The 18579-nt window shown below is 42.5% G+C and overlaps 1 protein-coding gene across 8 annotated transcripts in view; it reads left to right on the top strand.

Annotated features, from left to right (window-relative positions):
* Positions 1–18579, top strand: part of FBXO16 (F-box protein 16) — a 62500-nt gene that overhangs the window by 6712 nt on the left and 37209 nt on the right. For 3 of the 8 annotated variants that reach the window (XM_009455108.5, XM_009455112.5, XM_063816262.1), the window contains exons 2-3: positions 511–625; positions 10156–10191. In XM_009455108.5, the coding sequence (XP_009453383.4) occupies positions 527–625; positions 10156–10191 (135 nt within the window). In that variant the 5' untranslated portion in view covers positions 511–526. Of the gene's footprint in view, positions 1–489; positions 626–10155; positions 10192–18579 lie in introns of all 8 variants that reach the window. The other 5 variants (XM_009455109.5, XM_063816264.1, XM_009455111.5 and 2 more) reach the window with 3 other exon arrangements.

The following is an 18579-nucleotide window of genomic DNA, read 5'->3' as shown; positions in this document are numbered from 1 at the left end:
AGGTAATTGTGCACTTCCATTGAGGAGATGTATGAAGTGCTTGACATATAACATGCCCCCAATAAATGCTCTTCCCACGCATTCCCTCTGCCAACATGCTAAAAAATTATATGGTATTAGTATTGTTTTTTTTGAGGTGGAGTCTTGCTCTGCTGCCCAGGCTGGAGTACAGTGGTGCCATCTTGGCTCACTGCAACCTCCACCTCTGGAGTTCAAGTGACTCTCCTGCCTAGTAGCTGTGATTACAGGCATGCACCACCACGCCCGGCTATTTTTTATTTGTTTGTTTGTTTGTTTGTTTATTACATTTATTTTTAGTAGAGACAAGGTTTCACCATGTTGGCCAGGCTGGTCTCGAATCCTTGACCTCAAGTGATCCGCCCACCTCAGCCTCCCAAAGTGCTGGAATTACAGGCGTGAGCCATCGTGCCCGGCTGGTATTAGTAATTTTTGTTTTCTGAGGGTTATATGATTCACTTCTTCTGATAGGTGTTGTTTTTCTTATGGAAGGATATCCAGTTGTTTCATGATGGCATTTGCACCTCCAAAAAACACAGATGGTCCCAAAATGCAGACAAAGATGAGCACCTGGACACCCCTAAACCATCAGCTATTGAATGACCGGGTAAGTGACCAGAACTATTTTAACAATTGAATCCATGACTTAAAGGAAAAAAGATATTAAAATTTTACTTACCAAAATATGAACAGGGATTATTTAAGATTGTGTAATGGATGAATAAAAACCAAAATGAAGATATTCAAAAACTTTTATTGAACCCATGCTATATGGGCAAGGCTGGCAATAGACCCAAAGTCCTTGCCCAAGAAAAAAATGTCTTGGATTTGTTCTTTCCCCCGCTGTCACCTTCCTCTCCCAACCCACTCGCCTTTTTTCTTCCATCACTTGTTCTCCCCTGGAACCACCAGGACTGAGAAAGGAGAGAGTGGTCCATGGCATTCCCCCAAACCCAGTTTTCTTGGTATAGTTGAGGTTGCTGGGTAATGCTGCACATTTAACAAGATACATAAAATGCATACATTTCAACTGATTATTCACATTACTCAGGTTCTCTTAAGACGTTTATTTTCATGGCTGGGTGCGGTGGCTCATGCTTATAATCCCAGCACTTTGGGAGGCCAAGGCAGGTGGATCATCTGATGTCAGGGGTTCGAGACCAGCCTGGTTAACATGGTGAAACCCCGTTTCTACTAAAAATACAAAAAAAAAAAAAATTAGCTGGGCGTGGTGGTGTGTACCTGTAATCCTAGCTACTCAGGAGGCTGAGGCGGGAGAATCGCTTGAACCCAGGAGGCGGAGGTTGCAGTGAGCCAAGATCACACCATTGCACTCCCGCTTGGGCAACAAGAGGAAACTCTGTCTCAACAACAACAACAATAAGAACAACAACAACAAAGACGTTTATTTTCCACCTGCACTCTGGGAAGGTGCTAGCGGAATACACTAAAGGATCACGGTGGACGGCTGGGGTGTGAGACTGACCAGCCTCTAGGGGTTTCTATTCCTGCTTCAGTTAGGGACAGAATTTACCAACAGGTCTGTGAGCTCCAGTGACCAATCGCTGTATGCAAGGACCACACCTATTTTTCAGGAAAACACAATCACCATATATAAAACTGACCTCATCCTCTTGCTCCTACACACCAGTTCCTCCCCACTATGAGAGGCACTATTTTATACCAAGTCAATCAAGCCAGAAATTCTGCTTCTCCCTGTCCAGTCTGGGATTTGATTTTCCCCCAGATTACAAGCTAATAAGTTAGCCTGTGACTTATGGAATAGAAGACTCTGCTGTTTCACAATAAAAGATGAGATTCTTGGGTCAAAAACAACTTTACTCACAAAGCAGCGAATGGCATGAACATTATGTTTGCATGGGTTCTGCTGGTCCTCCCCGTCCCACAGGTGTGACACATAGGGCCCAGGTAAATGATACACGTAACAGTGGTTTGCACCCAGCTGAGGAACAATAAGCCCAGGGCATCCACTGCTTTTCATAGTAAGCAGTAAGTCAGCCTGCTGTTGCTCCCAAAGGGAGACATTACCTCATCCCTCAAGGTTGCCTTACTGCAGACACAACCTGCAAGAATGGCCCAAGTCACGAATGCTCAGGGCCTTGCATTCTTTTTTTTTTTTTTTTTTTCTGAAACAGAGTCTCACTGTGTCACCAGACTGGAGTGCAGTGGTGCGATCTCGGCTCACTACAACCTCCACCTCCCGGGTTCAAGCGATTCTGTTGCTTCAGCCTCCTGAATAGCTGGGACTACAGGCGCACACCACCACACCCAGCTGATTTTTGTATTTTTAGTGGAGACAGGGTTTCACGATGTTGGCCAGGATGGTCTCGACCTCTTGACCTCATGATCCACCCGCCTCAGCCTTCCAAAGTGCTGGGATTACAGGCGTGAGCCACTGCACTCGCCACGAATGCTCAGGCCCTTGCATTCTTGGCATGCCAAGATGTTTCAGAGTGTGAGAGGCACACAGAGAAGTGTCTACCAACGCTCCCTTGCCTCCATATGTAATTTGCTTTCCGGTACTCTGAGTCCTCCTCCCAATCTCTCATTCAGGCCTCTCTTCTCCACCCGCCTATCTACTTCCAGCTCCATTCTCAGCTGACACTGTCTGCACCCTTTGCCTAGTACACTGCAGTCACCCCCTAACTGCTTTCAGTGGCTCTCTCCCTGCCACTCCATCCTCTATTCTCGTCCGAGAGAGATGTTTCTAAGATTCCGATTCTATTATGTGAAACCAATAATAGACTCCACTCCCAAGAGTAAATTCCAATACCCCCAGGCATAGCGTTGAGGATCTTTCATGATCTGACCTCAGCCAACTTCCCGGCTCCACCCCTGCCACTGCTCCCTCACATCCGATGCCCAGGCCCAGCTCAGGGCCCCCGGGTGAACCCTGCTCTCCCACACCTCCATGCCTTTGCATGTGCTCTCGCCCTCGCCTCCTATCTGAGTCCATTCAAATGTCCTTTCCTCTGTGAAGCCTCCCCCTGTGTCCTGCTTCCTTTTCTTTGCTCTCATCACTGTTTACTGGCTTTCCCAGTCAACTCCCATGCATGAAGAGTTGAGATTCCGTCTTTTCTCTCTGTACCTCCAGGAACCTGGTTTGGTTCCTGAAGCATAAGAAATGGAGTCAGGGCTATGCACAGTGGCTCACACTTGTAATCCCAGCACTTTGGGAGGCCAAGGCGAGTGGATCCCCTGAGGTCAGGAATTCAAGACCAGCCTGGCCAACATGGTAAAACCCCATCTCTACTAAAAAATATAAAAATTAGCTGGGCATGGTGATGCACCCCTATAGTCCCAGCTTCTCGGGAGGCTGAGGCAGAAGAATCACTTGAACCCAGGAGGTGGAGGTTGCAGTGAGTCAAGATTGCACCACTACACTCAGTGCCTGGGCAACAGAGTGAGACTCTGTCTCAGGAAAAAAAAAAAAAGAAAGAAAGAAAAAGAAAAAAGAAATTGAATCAGAGTTCAGGTCTACTCCCTGGTACCTGTTCCATTGACTCTTGTCTTCCTGCCTCTTCATCTTTGTGTCCTTAGCCTGGATTTGCCCCTCTGCCCCTCTAAACTCAACAGATGGGCTCATCCCTTGGCAAAGCCGTCATCAAACCTGAACCCTCCTGCTCAGTACCTTCTATTTCTAGTCGAATCAGTTTCTACTGATGAGCAATTTTAGAAGAGGAACAGAAGGGCCAAGGTAGAGATTGGAATAGTGAGAAATAAAATGGAGAGAGACTGAAAAAGGAAAATGATAAAGGAAATGAGGAAAGAGGAAAGAGAATGAGAAAAAAAATAGACGGACCAGGAGAAACAAAAGGAAAGGCAGAGAAAGAGGGAGAGAGAGAGATTCAGCCTTCATCTAGCCAGGAACACCAAGCAAATCTATTGAAAAAATTTTGGGGGCCAGGCACAGTGGCTCAGGTCTGTAATCCCAGCACTTTGGGAGGGTGAGGCCGGTGGATCGCTTGAGGCCAACAGTTTAAGACCAGCCTGAGCAACATAATGCGACCTCATCTTTATTTAAAAAAAAAAAAAAAAAGTAAAATAAAATATTAGCCTGGCGTGATGGTGCATGCCTATGGTCCCAGCTACTTGGGAGGCTGAGGCAGGAGGATCGCTTGAGCCCAGGAGTTGGAGGTTGGGGTAAGCCACGATTGTACCACTGCACTCCAGCCTGAGTGATAGAGAGAGAGAGACCCTGTCTCCAAAAAAAGAAAGAAAGAAAATAGTTTTTATCCAGCTCAACAGTAATTTACTGAGCACCTGTTTGCAATGCTCAAAGCTCTCCCACAGTTTATATAACAGTTTATCTGCTTCCCCTACCAAAACTTCAGGGTCTCATTTTGAATTCTGTCTTCCCATAGAATTGTGAAGGTTTTACACACATGTGAAAAAGTGACTTGAATTCAAATACGCATTAATTAGATTCCTTGATTTTCAGAAATTTTCTTCGAAAAATTACGAGTCTTGATCAATTTAGCAGCTGTGGAGAAGAAAAGTGTCTTAGGAGGCAAAAAATTGCCTGAATACCTCTTGGAATTCGATTTTTAGAGAAGCTGATTCGGAGATTAGCATGTAGAGCATTGACTGGAGAGGACTTTCAGGATCAGCACCTGGGAAGGGAAGGAAATAAAAGGAAAAGGAGAGAAAAGGGTCAGATGCAGGGCAAAGGAAGAAGTTGGGCTGGAATGCAGTCTCAGTGAGGTCTCCACTGACCCCATAGGACTCCCTGAAGCTGCCATGATGCTTCAGATTGGTTGTAAAGAAACACCTGAGGCTGGGTAATTTATAAAGAAAATAGGTTTAATTGGCTCACAGTTCTGCAGGCTGTGCAGGAAACATAATGGCATCTGCTTCTGGGGCGGCCTCAAGGAGCTTTCCATCGTGGCAGAGGGCAAAGCAGGAGGAGGCATCTTATATGGCAGGAGCAGGAGGAAGAGTGAGACAGGAGGTCCCACACACTTTTAAACAACCAGATCTCATGAGAACTCACTCCCGCTGATGACAGCACTAGGGGGATGGTGCTAAACCATGACAAACCGCCCCCATGATCCAATCACCTCCCACCAGGCCCCACCTCCAACATAGGGGATTACAATTTTTTTTTTTTTTTTTTTGGAGACAGAATTCATTGTGTTGCCCAGGCTGGAGTGCAATGGCGTGATCTCGGCTCACTGCAACCTCTGCCTCCCAGTTCAAGCGATTCTCCTGCCTCAGCCTCCTGAGTAGCTGGGATTGCAGGCACCCACCACCACACCTGGCTAATTTTCATATTTTTAGTAGAAATGGAGTTTCACCATGGTGGCCAGGCTGGTCTTGAACTCCTGACCTTAGTGATCCACTGGCCTTGGCCTCCCAAAGTGCTGGATTATAGGCATGAGTCACTGTGCCCAGCCGGGGATTACAATTTGATATGAGATTTGGTGGGGACAGAGATCCAAACCCCAACATTTGTCTTACATTGTGGCAAGGGGGAAGGGAGGGAGAGGGTCTGGTTTTTATACTTCCACACTGACCGAACATTCAGTGGCTGCTAGCTGCCTACCCACCCCCACCAGGTCTGACCTTGGGCAAGGCAGCTCTCTCAAGCTTGTACCTGTCAACCAACAGCCTTCCAACAGGTGGGGAAATAAATCCTTCAGTTCTGGAGGGGAATGAGTACATCACAGTACTCATTGGTTCTTTAATAGATTTTTATCCAATGTAATGATCACTTCTCAAGATAATATGTATTTTATTGTCCCGAACTCCCATTTTATTCCAAAAATAATAATAATAGTTTTTTGGTTTAGTTAGGTTCTTGTGTGGCATAAAATTATTTTTAAAAATCTTTGTGTGTATATATACACGTAAGTTGTGTACAAATGCAGAGTCACACACATAGAATTTGTGTATGATTATGCCAAGCTGGTGTTTGTTTGTTTTTGAGGATCTCACTCTGTCACCCAGGCTGCAGTACAGTGGCACAATCACGGCTCACTGCAGCCTCCACCTCCTGGGCTCAAGCTATCTTCCTGTCTCATTCCCCCAAGTAGCTAGGACCACCAGGCTCACACCACCATGCCCGGCTAATTTGTTTTTGTTTTTATTAGAGAAAAGGCCTGGTCTCAAACTCCTGAGTGCAAGTGAACCTCTGTCTCAGCCTCCCAAAGCTCTGGGATTACAGGCGTCAACCACCATGCCCAGCTATATCAAACTGTTAATACTGGTTTTTCCCAAAGAGTTATATGGGTGTTGGTGGACAGAGGAGGGTGTGTTAGAAGAGAAAGCTTTCATTTTCTTACTTCATACAATGCAGCAATGTTTCCAATTTTAAAACAAATTAGAACATAAATATGTATCGTATATTATACACACACACACACCCATACATATAAGTAAACAAAGAACAATAACTCTGGAATTGAAAACTCTGGTTTCAAATCAGCTGTACCAGTTTTACCTTCTCTGGGCTTTATCCTCCTTTGTAAAATGAGTGGATTGGATCAGATGACCTTGAAGGTCCCTTCTGGATCTAACATTCTAACTGTGTGAAAGGAATTAAAAATAGATGCCCGAGGAGACAGCTGGCCAAAAGGCATCCAGACAATAATTTCAAGGGGCTTCCATACTTCTAAATGAGGGCATTTGTCACCAATGATCAGTGAAATTTTAAGGCCCTGTTTTTTGTTTTTGTTTTAATTTTGTCTTTCTTCTATTCTGTAGTAAAATGTGAAATATGTAACTATCTTAGACTAAAATAAGAGTCACAGGATTTTAACTTCACAGCAGGTTTTAAGCAGAAGATTGAATTCTCTAAATTCAAATTTAGACGCCTAAAAAAAAAAACTGCGTCATCAGGATAGGCATATATAACAGATTAGTAAGTTATTCAAGCATTGTGAATTTTGGGTGAAGGAATGTTTTTAAAGTGTGTATTTCTTTGCCAACTAGTGTTTTAATTGAAAGTGATCTTTATCACACATACATAGAAAGGTAACTATGGAAGATGACGGATAGGATAATTTCCTTGACATTTCATTATGTATGTGTATATCAAAACATCAAGTTGTATACCTTAAATATACACAGTTTTTTAAAAGAAAGGAAAGTGATCCACATTTATTTTAGGGTATGGTTCACACATGTTGTACAGTACATGTTAAAAAAGTGTTCTGAGAAAAAGCACCCAGTTACCATCAATCAATCATTATTTAGGGGCCCCTAAATATCTCACTCCTACATTGTAATGATGTCACACGGTAAAATATGTAACCACAGTGTCAACAGACTAAAATAACAACCGTGGGATTTTTGACTTAACAGCAGGCTTTGAGTAAACTGTGATATAAACAGACTGCAGCATCTTGCAAGAAAAGAAGATCCATTTTAATATTTCCATTTGGAAGAAATACTTTGTTTTCCAGCTCTTTAAAATGAAGAACCTGATTGCAAATCTCTGAAATAAAGACTTGCTCCAAACCAGGGTGTATAAGACTATAAGTCCAACTGAGAACCTGACAACAAAATTATCTGCCCAAAATGATATGTCTTGTCAAGGGTAGAGTCAGAACCAGATCTGAGGTCTCCTGACTTTCAGTCTAGTGTCTTTCCTCTACCCCTTCTGTCCCATCAGTTTCTACTTGAGTCTAGATGCCTTCTGGTAAAGAGCTGGACTTGTGTGGACTCTGTTTAGACTTTGTCTCGTGTTTTAACCTGCATAGCACTTCCCAACATCCACCCTATTCCTTTTCTACTACCTTCTTGTTGACTGTCTTTTCCCCTTTAAGTCAGTTTCCTTTTGTTTCCAGTGGGCCACACCATCATTGGACACCATGCTTCAACTTCCTCTTGAAGCTCTGTTGTAGTCTCTTCTTCTTCCTATAGTCAGACCAAAGCATGGGCAGAAGTTCATCAAGAATGTAAGGCTGGAAGTCAGAATGGGAAAGACCAAGGATCTGGTGAGGAATCAAGTGCAGTGTTGAGCTGAACACATAGTTTGGACCCAGGGATTTTTAAAATATCTGTAAATATAACCTCTTTGGTCCTCTGCTTATCCTTTCTAAAATATAGGAATCGAACAAAAAGACCTTTAGGATTCATTTTAGCTCTAAAATTCTATGACTTCTGAAGCTTTCTTGTTGTTGTTAGTCAATCAGCAAAATGGTTTATTGAGGGCCTTCCATGGACTCTGTACTTGAGGGTTCTGTGGAGCATGTAAGAGAAAGTGGTTGTAATCTACTTGGGAAGATAAAATTAACAGAAACCACTAGAGAGCAAAACAAACACTGCAAGGTCTAAGTGAAGCGTGAACTATAAATTGAGTAGGAGTTAGGAGGAGAGAAATCCCTGGACATCAGAAAAGTGACAACATTGGTTGCATGGGTTGGGCGATGCATGATTGATAGAGAAGAATTCAGACAATATTTGAATCCAGATACTTTGAATCTTCTGTGTTCTACAGATTCTCCTCTACTTCTTTTCATCTAGAAATTCTGAGTTTATCTGTTGCCATTATTTGAGGGTCCTGGTAGCCCAGGTGGCAGTTAGCTGCAGGGGAGGGTCTTTTTCTTCTTCTCTTATGTGCAAAAAGTGTCTGTCTGTGACAGAAGAGATTCCCTGGCCAAGAGCAAAACTGACATTTCACTGGTCCCAAAGTGGTGGTTGAACCAGTTATTTCAATTCCTATTTTGTATGTCCTTGGCAACCAGAGCTTGAGAGTTAAAAAAGGAAGGAAAGCATGATGTGTGGGAAGCATAAAACCAGCTCCTCAGCCTCTTCCATAAAAAGAGAAGAAATAGGCCTGAGCCACCTCTCCCAAGTGGGAACATTCTTACAGCGCTAGAGAATGTAGCAAGTGCCAAGAGGAGGGAAAAACATCAATCCCAATTTTGAAAGCTGACAGAGGGTGTATGGGATAAAGCAAGTGAGACATTCACATATGTTCATGACTCTCTCTTCCTCTCTTAATAACCCCCTTCTCTGCCACGTGTCCCCACGTTAGTCTTCCTTTCCTCACTCACTGAAATATACATATGCACTGATGCTCAGAAAACCACCTCAACACCAATATGTAAAGATACTCACATTGTACTGATACATCCATAAGGATATTCATTCTCACAATCACATTCTTTCAATTCAATAAACATAGATACCTGTAACATCCTCTGTAAGCATTCTACTGGAGATGTCAAGGTGAATAAGACTTAGTTTCTGTCCTAAATAATATACTGTAATAAACCTATACCAACAAGTATTCAAGTGGAAGCTCAGAGGTGCACACACACACACATTTCTAATCCTACAGATGTGTACATACTTATACACATATGTGCGTACTTATCACATATGTGATATGTGTATACACTGAAATAGAAAAACAGAACTGATCATTCACTTGTTTTGTAAATTCTCATACTATTAATATTGAAACATTTCAGATGGGGGAGTTTCATGTTCCTGTTTTTTCGTTAGTTTTTTCATCTCCTTTCAAATTCTAAAATTGATTTCTCTTTATAATTCCATTTTTAAAATTTCTTTCACTTTAAAAAAAACTATTTTTTCTTTTCTTTTCTTTCATTTTTTCTTTTCTTCTTTCTCTTTTTTTTTTTTTTTTTTTTTTTTTGACAGGGTCTGGCTCTGTTACCCAGGTTAGAAGTACAGTGACGTGATCATAGCTCACTGCAGCCTCAACTCCCCGGGCTCAAGCGATCCTCCCACTTCAGCCTCAGCTGGGACTACAGGGACACACCACCACGCCTGGCTAATTTTTTGTATTTTTGTAGAGATAGAGTCTCACCATGTTGCCCAGGCTGCTTTTAAACTCCCTAGCTCAAATGATCTGCCTGCCTTGGCCTCCCAAAGTGCTAGGATTACAGGTGTGAGCCACTGAACCCAGCCTTATTACTTCTTCTTTCATGTGAATTATTCCACATGTAGAAACTGAAAGAAAAAAAAAGAGAGAGAAACCTTGCTCAGGGTAAAAATATATAACCTCAGGAGTAAAATCTGCCTTTTAATATTCAGTTGATACAATGAATGTTTATTCACCTATCCCTTAATGATATCTTTCTTGTAATGGGTATTTTGAACTATGGTATATGAAATTACCATATTCTTTTTTACTTACTGTAGGTATTTGAAGAAAGAAGAGCCCTGCTTGGCAAATGGGTAAACATTTAAAAATACTATTTTTGCATTATGTTATGTTTTGCATCTTTCAGGCTGCTATTAAAAAATCAGACTGGGTGGCTTATAAATAACAGACATATTTTACTCAACTTGGATAGAAAGAAAAAAACCCAGACATTTGTTTTTCATGGTTCCAGAGGCTTAGGAAGCTCAAGATCAAGGTGCTGGCAGATTCAGTGTCTGCTGAAGCCTCTCTTCATAGACAGCCACCTCCTCACTGTGTCCTCACATGGCAGAAGAGGGAGAATGAATTATCTGGGGTCTTCTTTATAAGGACAATAATCCCCTTCATGAGGGCCCCACCCTCATGACCTAATCACTTCACAAAGACCCCACCTCCTAATCCCATCACACTGGGGGGTTGAGATTTCAACATGAATTTGGGGGTGATGTAAACATTCAGTCTGTAGCATTATCACAGAGGCCAGAGAATTCAGCTTGGATTTAAGGGAGTGCTTCCTCATTTCCTGAGAAGCATGGCAGGTGCTTTCTGTAGGTATCAGTTAGGATTTGGTCAGGAAAACAGAAGTTGTATCTTATTTTAACAGACATAATTCAATGAAAAGGATTGGTTAAGCAAATATTGGAGAACAGAAGAGACAAAAAGGGAATGCTGAGGTCCCAGGGAGACAGAACTGTGGGAATTAGCTACCATCAGCTTTCCTGGTACTGAGAGCTCAGAGGGAAGACCTTCAGCCCCATAGGGAAGCCAGATTTCTGTGGAATAAAGTAGATGACACACAGCCAGCTGGTTCTGATACAGTTGGTGAAGCATGATGGTTCTGGGTGTATGGGAAAAAAACTGGACCTTGGAATCAACAGCTACTGTCAGGGTCAAGAGTTAGGTGATCCTGATAGGAACAGCAACCAAATAGGAGTAAGTTTCTCCTCCCTCAGTTTCCCTCTAGCACCTTCCTCCTCATTGGCAGCATTTATCAGGGAGCCAGCTGTCAAAGGAGAAATATGGTGATAGAGATCTTGCCTTCTTTTTTTTTGAGACGGAGTTTTGCTCTTGTTGCCCAGGCTGGAGTGTAATGGTGCCATCTCGGATCACTGCAACCTCCTCCGCCTCCCGGGTTCAAGTGATTCTCCTGCCTCAGCCTCCTGAGTAGCTGGGATTACAGGTGCCCACCACTATGCCTGGCTAGTTTGTTGTATTTTTAGTAGAGATGGAGTTTCACCATGTTGGCCAGGCTGGTCTTGAACTCTTGACCTCAGGTGATCCACCCCCGCCCCCTTGACCTCCCAAAGTGCTGGGATTACAGGTGCGAACCACATGCCCAGCCCAAGAGATCCTGCCTTCTATGCTCACAAAGTAGAGCACAGAAAGGTGGATATGGGTCAGGTGCAATGGCTCACAACTGTAATACCAGTACTTTGGGAGGCTGAGGGAGGAGGAGAGCTTAAGGCCGGGAGTTTGAGACTAGCCTGGGCAACATAACAAGACCCCATATCTACAAAAATAATAATTAAAAAAATTAGCCAGGCATGGTGGTGCTTTCCTATAGTCCCAGCTACTTGGGATGGGTAAGGCAGGAGGATTGCTTGAGCCCAGGAGTTCAAAGCTATAGTAAGCTGTTGCACTGGTGCACTCCAGCCTGGGCAACAGAGCAAGACCATGTCCCAAAACAAACAAACCCCAAAATAGAAAGATGAATTTGGATCTGGGGGACAGTAGCTTAGTAACCAGCACAGTTTACCCATTTGGCTACTCAGCATTTATATATACCCTTCTATAGATCCTGACACTTCCATACAAGAACTGTAACAATGTTATGTTTTTACCTAACAAGATACAACTATCCTTCATCAAAAACTAGGACTTTCTCATCTGTTCCTCAAAAGGAGGGACACAAAGTCTCAATGGCCATCCCTGGGTGATGATCAAAATATCCATCTCTGGGCTTTTTTTTTTTTTTTTTTTTTGAGATTCTCTGTTTTCTTTCTTCAAGAGAGTAATCTACGGAGGCAGGGCTGGCTTCTTCCTGTTTTTCGTTGTACATTCCTTGATGCTTACCAGGCATTAACAGATATTTTCTAAATCAATAAATAATGGTCTCTTGTTTTTCTCCTTTCCCCAAACAAACTTATTCCTTAAAATCACTAAGTCATATGGTAGCCTATGTACCCCTGCAAAAACCCAATGAATTGGGCTTAAAGGAGATATTTATAATTTATCTTTATTTACATTTCTGTCTCCATTTTAATTTTTAGATTTTCTTTGTTTGTGTGTTTCATGGACAAGACAGTAACATAAGAAATGCATTTTCGAAAGAAAGAAAGAGAGAGGAAGGAAGGAGGGAAGGAAGGAAGGAAGGAAGGGGGAAATAAGGATACCAGTGTTTTTACTTAGCATTACTTGGGATTTTCACTGTAGACATCAAGCACTGTCTTAGTTTTAAAGTTTAATCTAGTATTAGAAGTGAAATCATTTTTTAAAAAAGAATCTAGACAGTGAGAGATAAAATATAATATGAATTGTATTCAATGATAGACAGTCCGGAAGTATTTTTATATTTGGCCATATCTGTCTAATGTTCTGTACAACAGCAAATAAAATAATTAAGAGAAACTGAAAAGCTCTTCTACTTTGCTGTTTCATGCTACTACTTAATCCCCTTCCTCTCAAATCTTCTCTGCCCTTCAATCCCTGTTAGAAAAGGTGATTCCCTCCCAAATTGAGAGCGAACACCACAGGAGAAGTGAAAAGAGAAAGAATCTCAGATTTTCTCTCAGCTTCTGCTCTGTTGCTAATATAAATAATAGTAACATAATAACCCATTTTAATAAAGTAGATGGCATCACTTTTAACTTGCTGGAAACAACCATAATCAGAGTTAGAATTCAAAAGAGAAACAAGGAAAACTGTTTTGCAAATTGCATGATAGCAAAATGATTAATATCCAGGATATATAAAGAGTTCCTACAAGTCAATAAGAAAAATACAAATATCCCTACAGAATAATGGGCTAATATAAGAATGAAGAATATTATAAAAAATGAACAACAAGCATATAAAATATGCTCAATTTTACCAAAATCAGGGAAATGCAAATGAAAACAACGAAATTCCCCAATTCTCTCTTCCTTGCCTATATGGCAAAAATTGAAGAGCTAGATAATAATATATAATATACCCTGTAAGAAAGGATTCACTGGAAAGCAGGAAGATACTTTTAAATTCACCTGGTAAAGACCTTTTAAAGACAATTTGACAGGATCTGTTAAAATGTTAAATGCACGTACCCTTTGAGCCTCTATTTATGTATACTAGAGAAATATTCATTTAGAACATGAAAAGGCATGAAAAAGCATGTGCCAAGATATTGCTCCTCCTCCTCCTTTTTCTTTCTTCCTATTGGAAAGGTATCAGTAGTAATGGTATCAGTAGTAAATTGAGTAAATAGAAAATGCCATATTCATCCTGCTATGACTGAATGAGAAGACAAAAAGCTCTGGAGTTCATTACATATCAGGACATATGTGGCTACATTTTGTTCACTTGTTTATTATTATTATGATTTTTTTTTTTTTTTAAGACGGAGTCTTGCTCTGTCGCCCAGGCTGGAGTGCAGTGGCACGATCTCGGCTCACTGCAAGCTCCGCCTCCCGGGTTCACGCCATTCTCCTGCCTCAGCCTCCCGAGTAGCTGGGACTACAGGTGCCCACCAACGCGCCCGGCTAATTTTTTTTGTATTTTTAGTAGAGACGGGGTTTCACTGTGGTCTCGATCTCCTGACCTCGTGGTCCAGCCGCCTCGGCCTCCCAAAGTGCTGGGTTTACAGGCGTGAGCCCACCGCGCCCGGCCTATTATTATTATTATTATTTTGAGACGGAGTCTCGCTCTGTCGCCCAGGCTGGAGTGCATTGGCGCGATCTCGGCTCACTGCAACCTCCGCCTCCTGGGTTCAAGAGATTCACCTACCTCAGCCTCCTGAGTAGCTGGGATTACAGGTGTGCGCCATCATGCCCAGCTAATTTTTGTATTTTTAGTAGAGACAGAGTTTCACCATGTTTTCAGGCTGGTGTTGAACTCCTGACCTTGTGATCCACCCGCCTCGGCCTCCCAAAGTGCTAGTATTACAGGCGTGAGCCACCACTCCCAGCCATTTTGTTTATTTTTTAAACTGCTACATAGTATTCCCTGGGATGGGTGTACTCTAATTTATTTCACTGCCACTAAGCTGATGGAGATATGTGTGTGTGTGAATGTATAGAAATGCATGACAATCTTCCAGGCATGGTGGTGCCATGCCTTAAGTCCCAGCTAATCCAGAGACTAAAGCAGGAGAATTACTTGAGCCCAGGAGTTTGAAGCTGTAGTGCACCATGATCATGCCTGTGAATAGCCACTGCACTCCAGCCTGGGCCACATAGCAAGACTTTGTCGCTGAAAACAATTTTTTTTTTTTTTTTCTGAGGCAGGGTTTCGCTCTTGTTGCCCAGGCTGGAGTGCAATGGTGCAATCTCGGCTCACCACAACCTCCGCCTCCCAGGTTCAAGCCATTCTCCTCCTTCAGCCTCCCGAGTAGCTGGGGTTACAGGCATGTGCCACCATGCCCAGCTAATTTTGTAATTTTTTTTTAGTAGAGATGGGGTTTCTCCATGTTGGTCAGGCTGGTCTCGAACTCCTGACCTCAGGTGATCCGCCTGCCTCGGCCTTCCAAAGTGCTGGGATTACAGGCATAAGCCACCATGCCCGGCCCTAATAAAAAAAATTTTTTTTAATTAGAAAAAAAGGAAATGCATGAACATCAAACTTTTGAACAGTGGTTATCTGTGGGAGATGAAGTGAGATTTAATGCGGAGCAGTGTTAAAGAAGCTTTTCATTTTTTATTCTATTGATTCTATGTGTGCCTGCTTGAAACTTTTTTTTTTTTTTCAAGATGGAGTCTTACTCTGTAGCTAAGGCTTGAGTGCAGTGGCGTGATCTCAGCTCACTGCAACCTCTACCTCCTGGGCTCAAGTGATCCTCCCACCTCAGCCTCCCGGGTAGCTGGGACTACGGGCATACGCCAACATGCCCATCTTTTTATTTTATTTTATTTTTTATTTTAAGAAACAGGATCTCGCAATGTTGCCCAGCTGGTTTTGGTCTTGAACTCCTGGGCTCAAGCAATCCTTCCGTGTTGGCCTTTCAAAGTGCTGGGACTACAGATGTGAGCCACCTCGCCCAGCCCTGTTTGAAACTTTTAAGACAAAAACATATTTACACTTTGTGAAATTAAATTTTTGATAATAGGACTCAGAAACTCAACCAGAAGAGATCATATAACCAATAAGTCAACAGAAACAAGCCTCTCTCTTTATCCCCCTCCCACCCTCTTTTTGCCATTCAGTGTGAGGTGGGTGGAACCTGATCGCCCTAGCAACCTTCTCACTTCCTGAAATGGCAGCAAGAATCCTTGTAACAACTACTCTAAAAATAGGATGTGCACAGTTATATTGAGTCAAGAAAGCCTTAAAAAAGGCATCCTTCAGGAATGAATCGGGAAGCAAGGTACCGTACATGATGCTAGAATAGGAGAATAATGGTCCTGACGGTCCCCCAATCTCATACATGAGGTCCCTGGCTACTCAGTTAGGGGTATTTTTGCTTGAGAGGTGACGCAAGAGATGTGGGGGATAACTGAATTCCTGTACAGTTAACCCCTCCATGGATTATCTACTTTTTGGATTATTTCTAGCACCTTCTAAATTGTAGAGGGATTTTCCCCTACTGTTCAGCATTCTTCTGAGTCATCTAACCTTCTTCAGTTGGTAGTTTAAGGAATGTAAATTAGTTTTCTATTAGCCTAAACAAACACAATTAGAAAGGAAAATCCCTTGAGGCAAAGAACACCTATCAAAGCCAAACAAATTACCTCTGACCATTGTAATCAGGGAAATAAATGAGGAACCAATGTAATTATCTTTTTAATCGCTGGGGAAAGTGTTTTAATGTTTTCTTTTATAGATTTCTTCAGTATTGTGTAATACTAATGTTCTTTTATATTCGTGTTAAATCACTCATTCTGCAACCTGAGTCCATTCTCTTTTGGGGACAGCAGGAAAGTAGATGAGCTAACCTCATTTATTCTCAATGCACTTTCCATCCTTGTCAATGTGCAAACATGGTAATTTTATGCGCACATTTTTTTATAGTTACTTAACCCACATACATATTATTTTTAACATCACTGTGACATTTTCTAATAGTAGCTGCCATGTCTACAATGAGTCATGCACTCTATTAGGAATTTTATACATATATTATTGTATTTAATCCTCACAACCACCCTACAAGGTAGATGTAATTATCTCTAATGTATAAATGAGGAAATCGAGGCTGACATATTTCTGATGAGTAAAAGTACTAATAGAATATTGGGAGTGAGACACCAAATTGTCTTATTCCTAAGCCCACCATCAACCCATAATGCCCTGCTTTCCCCTATCGTGTTGATATATTACAGTTTGTTTAGCTGATCCCCTACTGTTAGGCATTTTGAGTTATCTTTGATTTTGTTGTGGCAGCCATAATATCTTATGAAAATTTTTTGTAACCGTAATCATCCTGGGTCTCAACGTAGCTCAGCCCCACCAGACTCACATAGCACTGCCCAAAAGTAATTTTAGAATGAATTCCAGGCCGGATGTGGTAGCACATCCCAGCCACTCAGGAGGCTGAGGTGGGAGGATCCCTTGAGCCCAGGAGATCGAGGCTGTAGTGAGCTAGGATTGCACCACTGTACGCCAACCTGGGCGACACAGCGAGACCCTGTCTCTAAAAAAACAGAATGAAATAAAAAATAAGTAAAATGAATTCCAATCTTCATTTTGTCTCTTTCAAGGAAAACAGGAGATCCAGTTCAAAACTCACAGCCATACTCCTCCAATCTGCCTTCACTCCCCAGCTCTCCCACACTAGCTGCCGTAGAGGCTACCATTGCCTCTGTGAGGCCCACAACTCCCGTCAAGCCAACTTTCCAACTGTTCTTCCCCTCTCGCCTCTCACCTTCCTTTTGGCTCTTTATTTTATAGATCAATTCAGTTTCTAGGGCCAGTTCCCCTGGCCTTAGCCATTCTGGCCGGGTTTCTCTTCACTCATTCTCCTGAGAACCCATCTGAAAGAGCTGGGAAAGAAGTCTCTCTCTCTCTTTTTTTTTTAAAGATGGAGTCTTGCTCTGTTGCCCAGGCTGGAGTGCAGTGGCATGATCTTGGCTAACTGCAAGCACTGCCTCCTGGGTTCACGCCATTCTTCTGCCTCAGCCTCCCGTGTAACTGGGACTACAGGCGCCTGCCACCATGCCTGGCTAATTTTTTTTTTTTTTTAAGTAGAGATGGGTTTTCACCATGTCAGCCAGGATGGTCTCGATCTCCTGACTTCGTGATCCACCCACCTCGGCCTCCCAAAGTGCTGGGATTACAGGTGTGAGCCACTGCGCCTGGCCAGAAGTCTCCTTTTATGGGAGTTGGAGATATAGCTTGTATAGAAACAGGGCTAGGAGATGTCAGGGAACACTCACATATGAATCAGTTTTATTCCTGTAGTCTTCGCAGTTAAAGTTTTTGTTTTTTCATTTTAGGGTCCTCCTCCTCCCCACCACAGTGATAGTCTCCAAAGTGAGATTTGTGGGTCATAGAATAAATCTATAGTAGTGAATAGTTTTATTTAGGAAGTATTTCTACTGTTATTCTACTGTTTTTTTGTTTTGTTTTGTTTTGTTTTTTCAGATGGAGTTTTTGCTCTTGCTGCCCAGGCTGGAGTGCAATGGCACTCCGCAACCTCCGCCTCCTGGGTTCAAGCGATTCTCCTGCCTCACACTCCCGAATAGCTGGAATTACAGGCATGTACCACCATGCCTGGCTAATTTTGTGTTTTCAGTAGAGACGGGGTTTCTCCATGTTGGTCAGGCTGGTCTTGAACTCCTGACCTCACGTGATCCACCGGCCTCGGCCTCCCAGGCATGAGCCACCACGCCTCTAATGTTAAAATTTATGGAAGGCCATTGTTTTGGACTGAGCTCCTATACTAGGCCCCAACAGACCAAACCAACCCAGAATGGAGGCACTCTCACGTAATCAAACTGAACTTTAAAAAGTGCCAGTTTAAATTAAAAATGAAAACCAGGACCAAAAACAAAAACAAAACAACAACAACAACAAAAAACCCAAAACAGGAGATTCACAGCAACCAATCTGAAGGGCCCCAGTTTATCTGAGCTGGCATAAGAAAGTCCCCTCTGTTTTAATCTTATGAGATAAGTAACTCTGAAACAATCAATCCACTTTTTGTTCCTTATTTCTGCTTTTTAAAAAATTTTTTATTATTTTTTTATTTTTATTGATAGGGCCTCTCTCTGTTGCCCAGGCTGGAGTGCAAT

Source organism: Pan troglodytes, chromosome 7, assembly GCF_028858775.2.
Source record: "Pan troglodytes isolate AG18354 chromosome 7, NHGRI_mPanTro3-v2.0_pri, whole genome shotgun sequence".
Lineage (NCBI taxonomy): Eukaryota > Metazoa > Chordata > Mammalia > Primates > Hominidae > Pan > Pan troglodytes.
The sequence above is the reverse complement of the archived record's forward strand: the minus strand, read 5'-3'. Positions and strand labels throughout refer to the sequence as shown.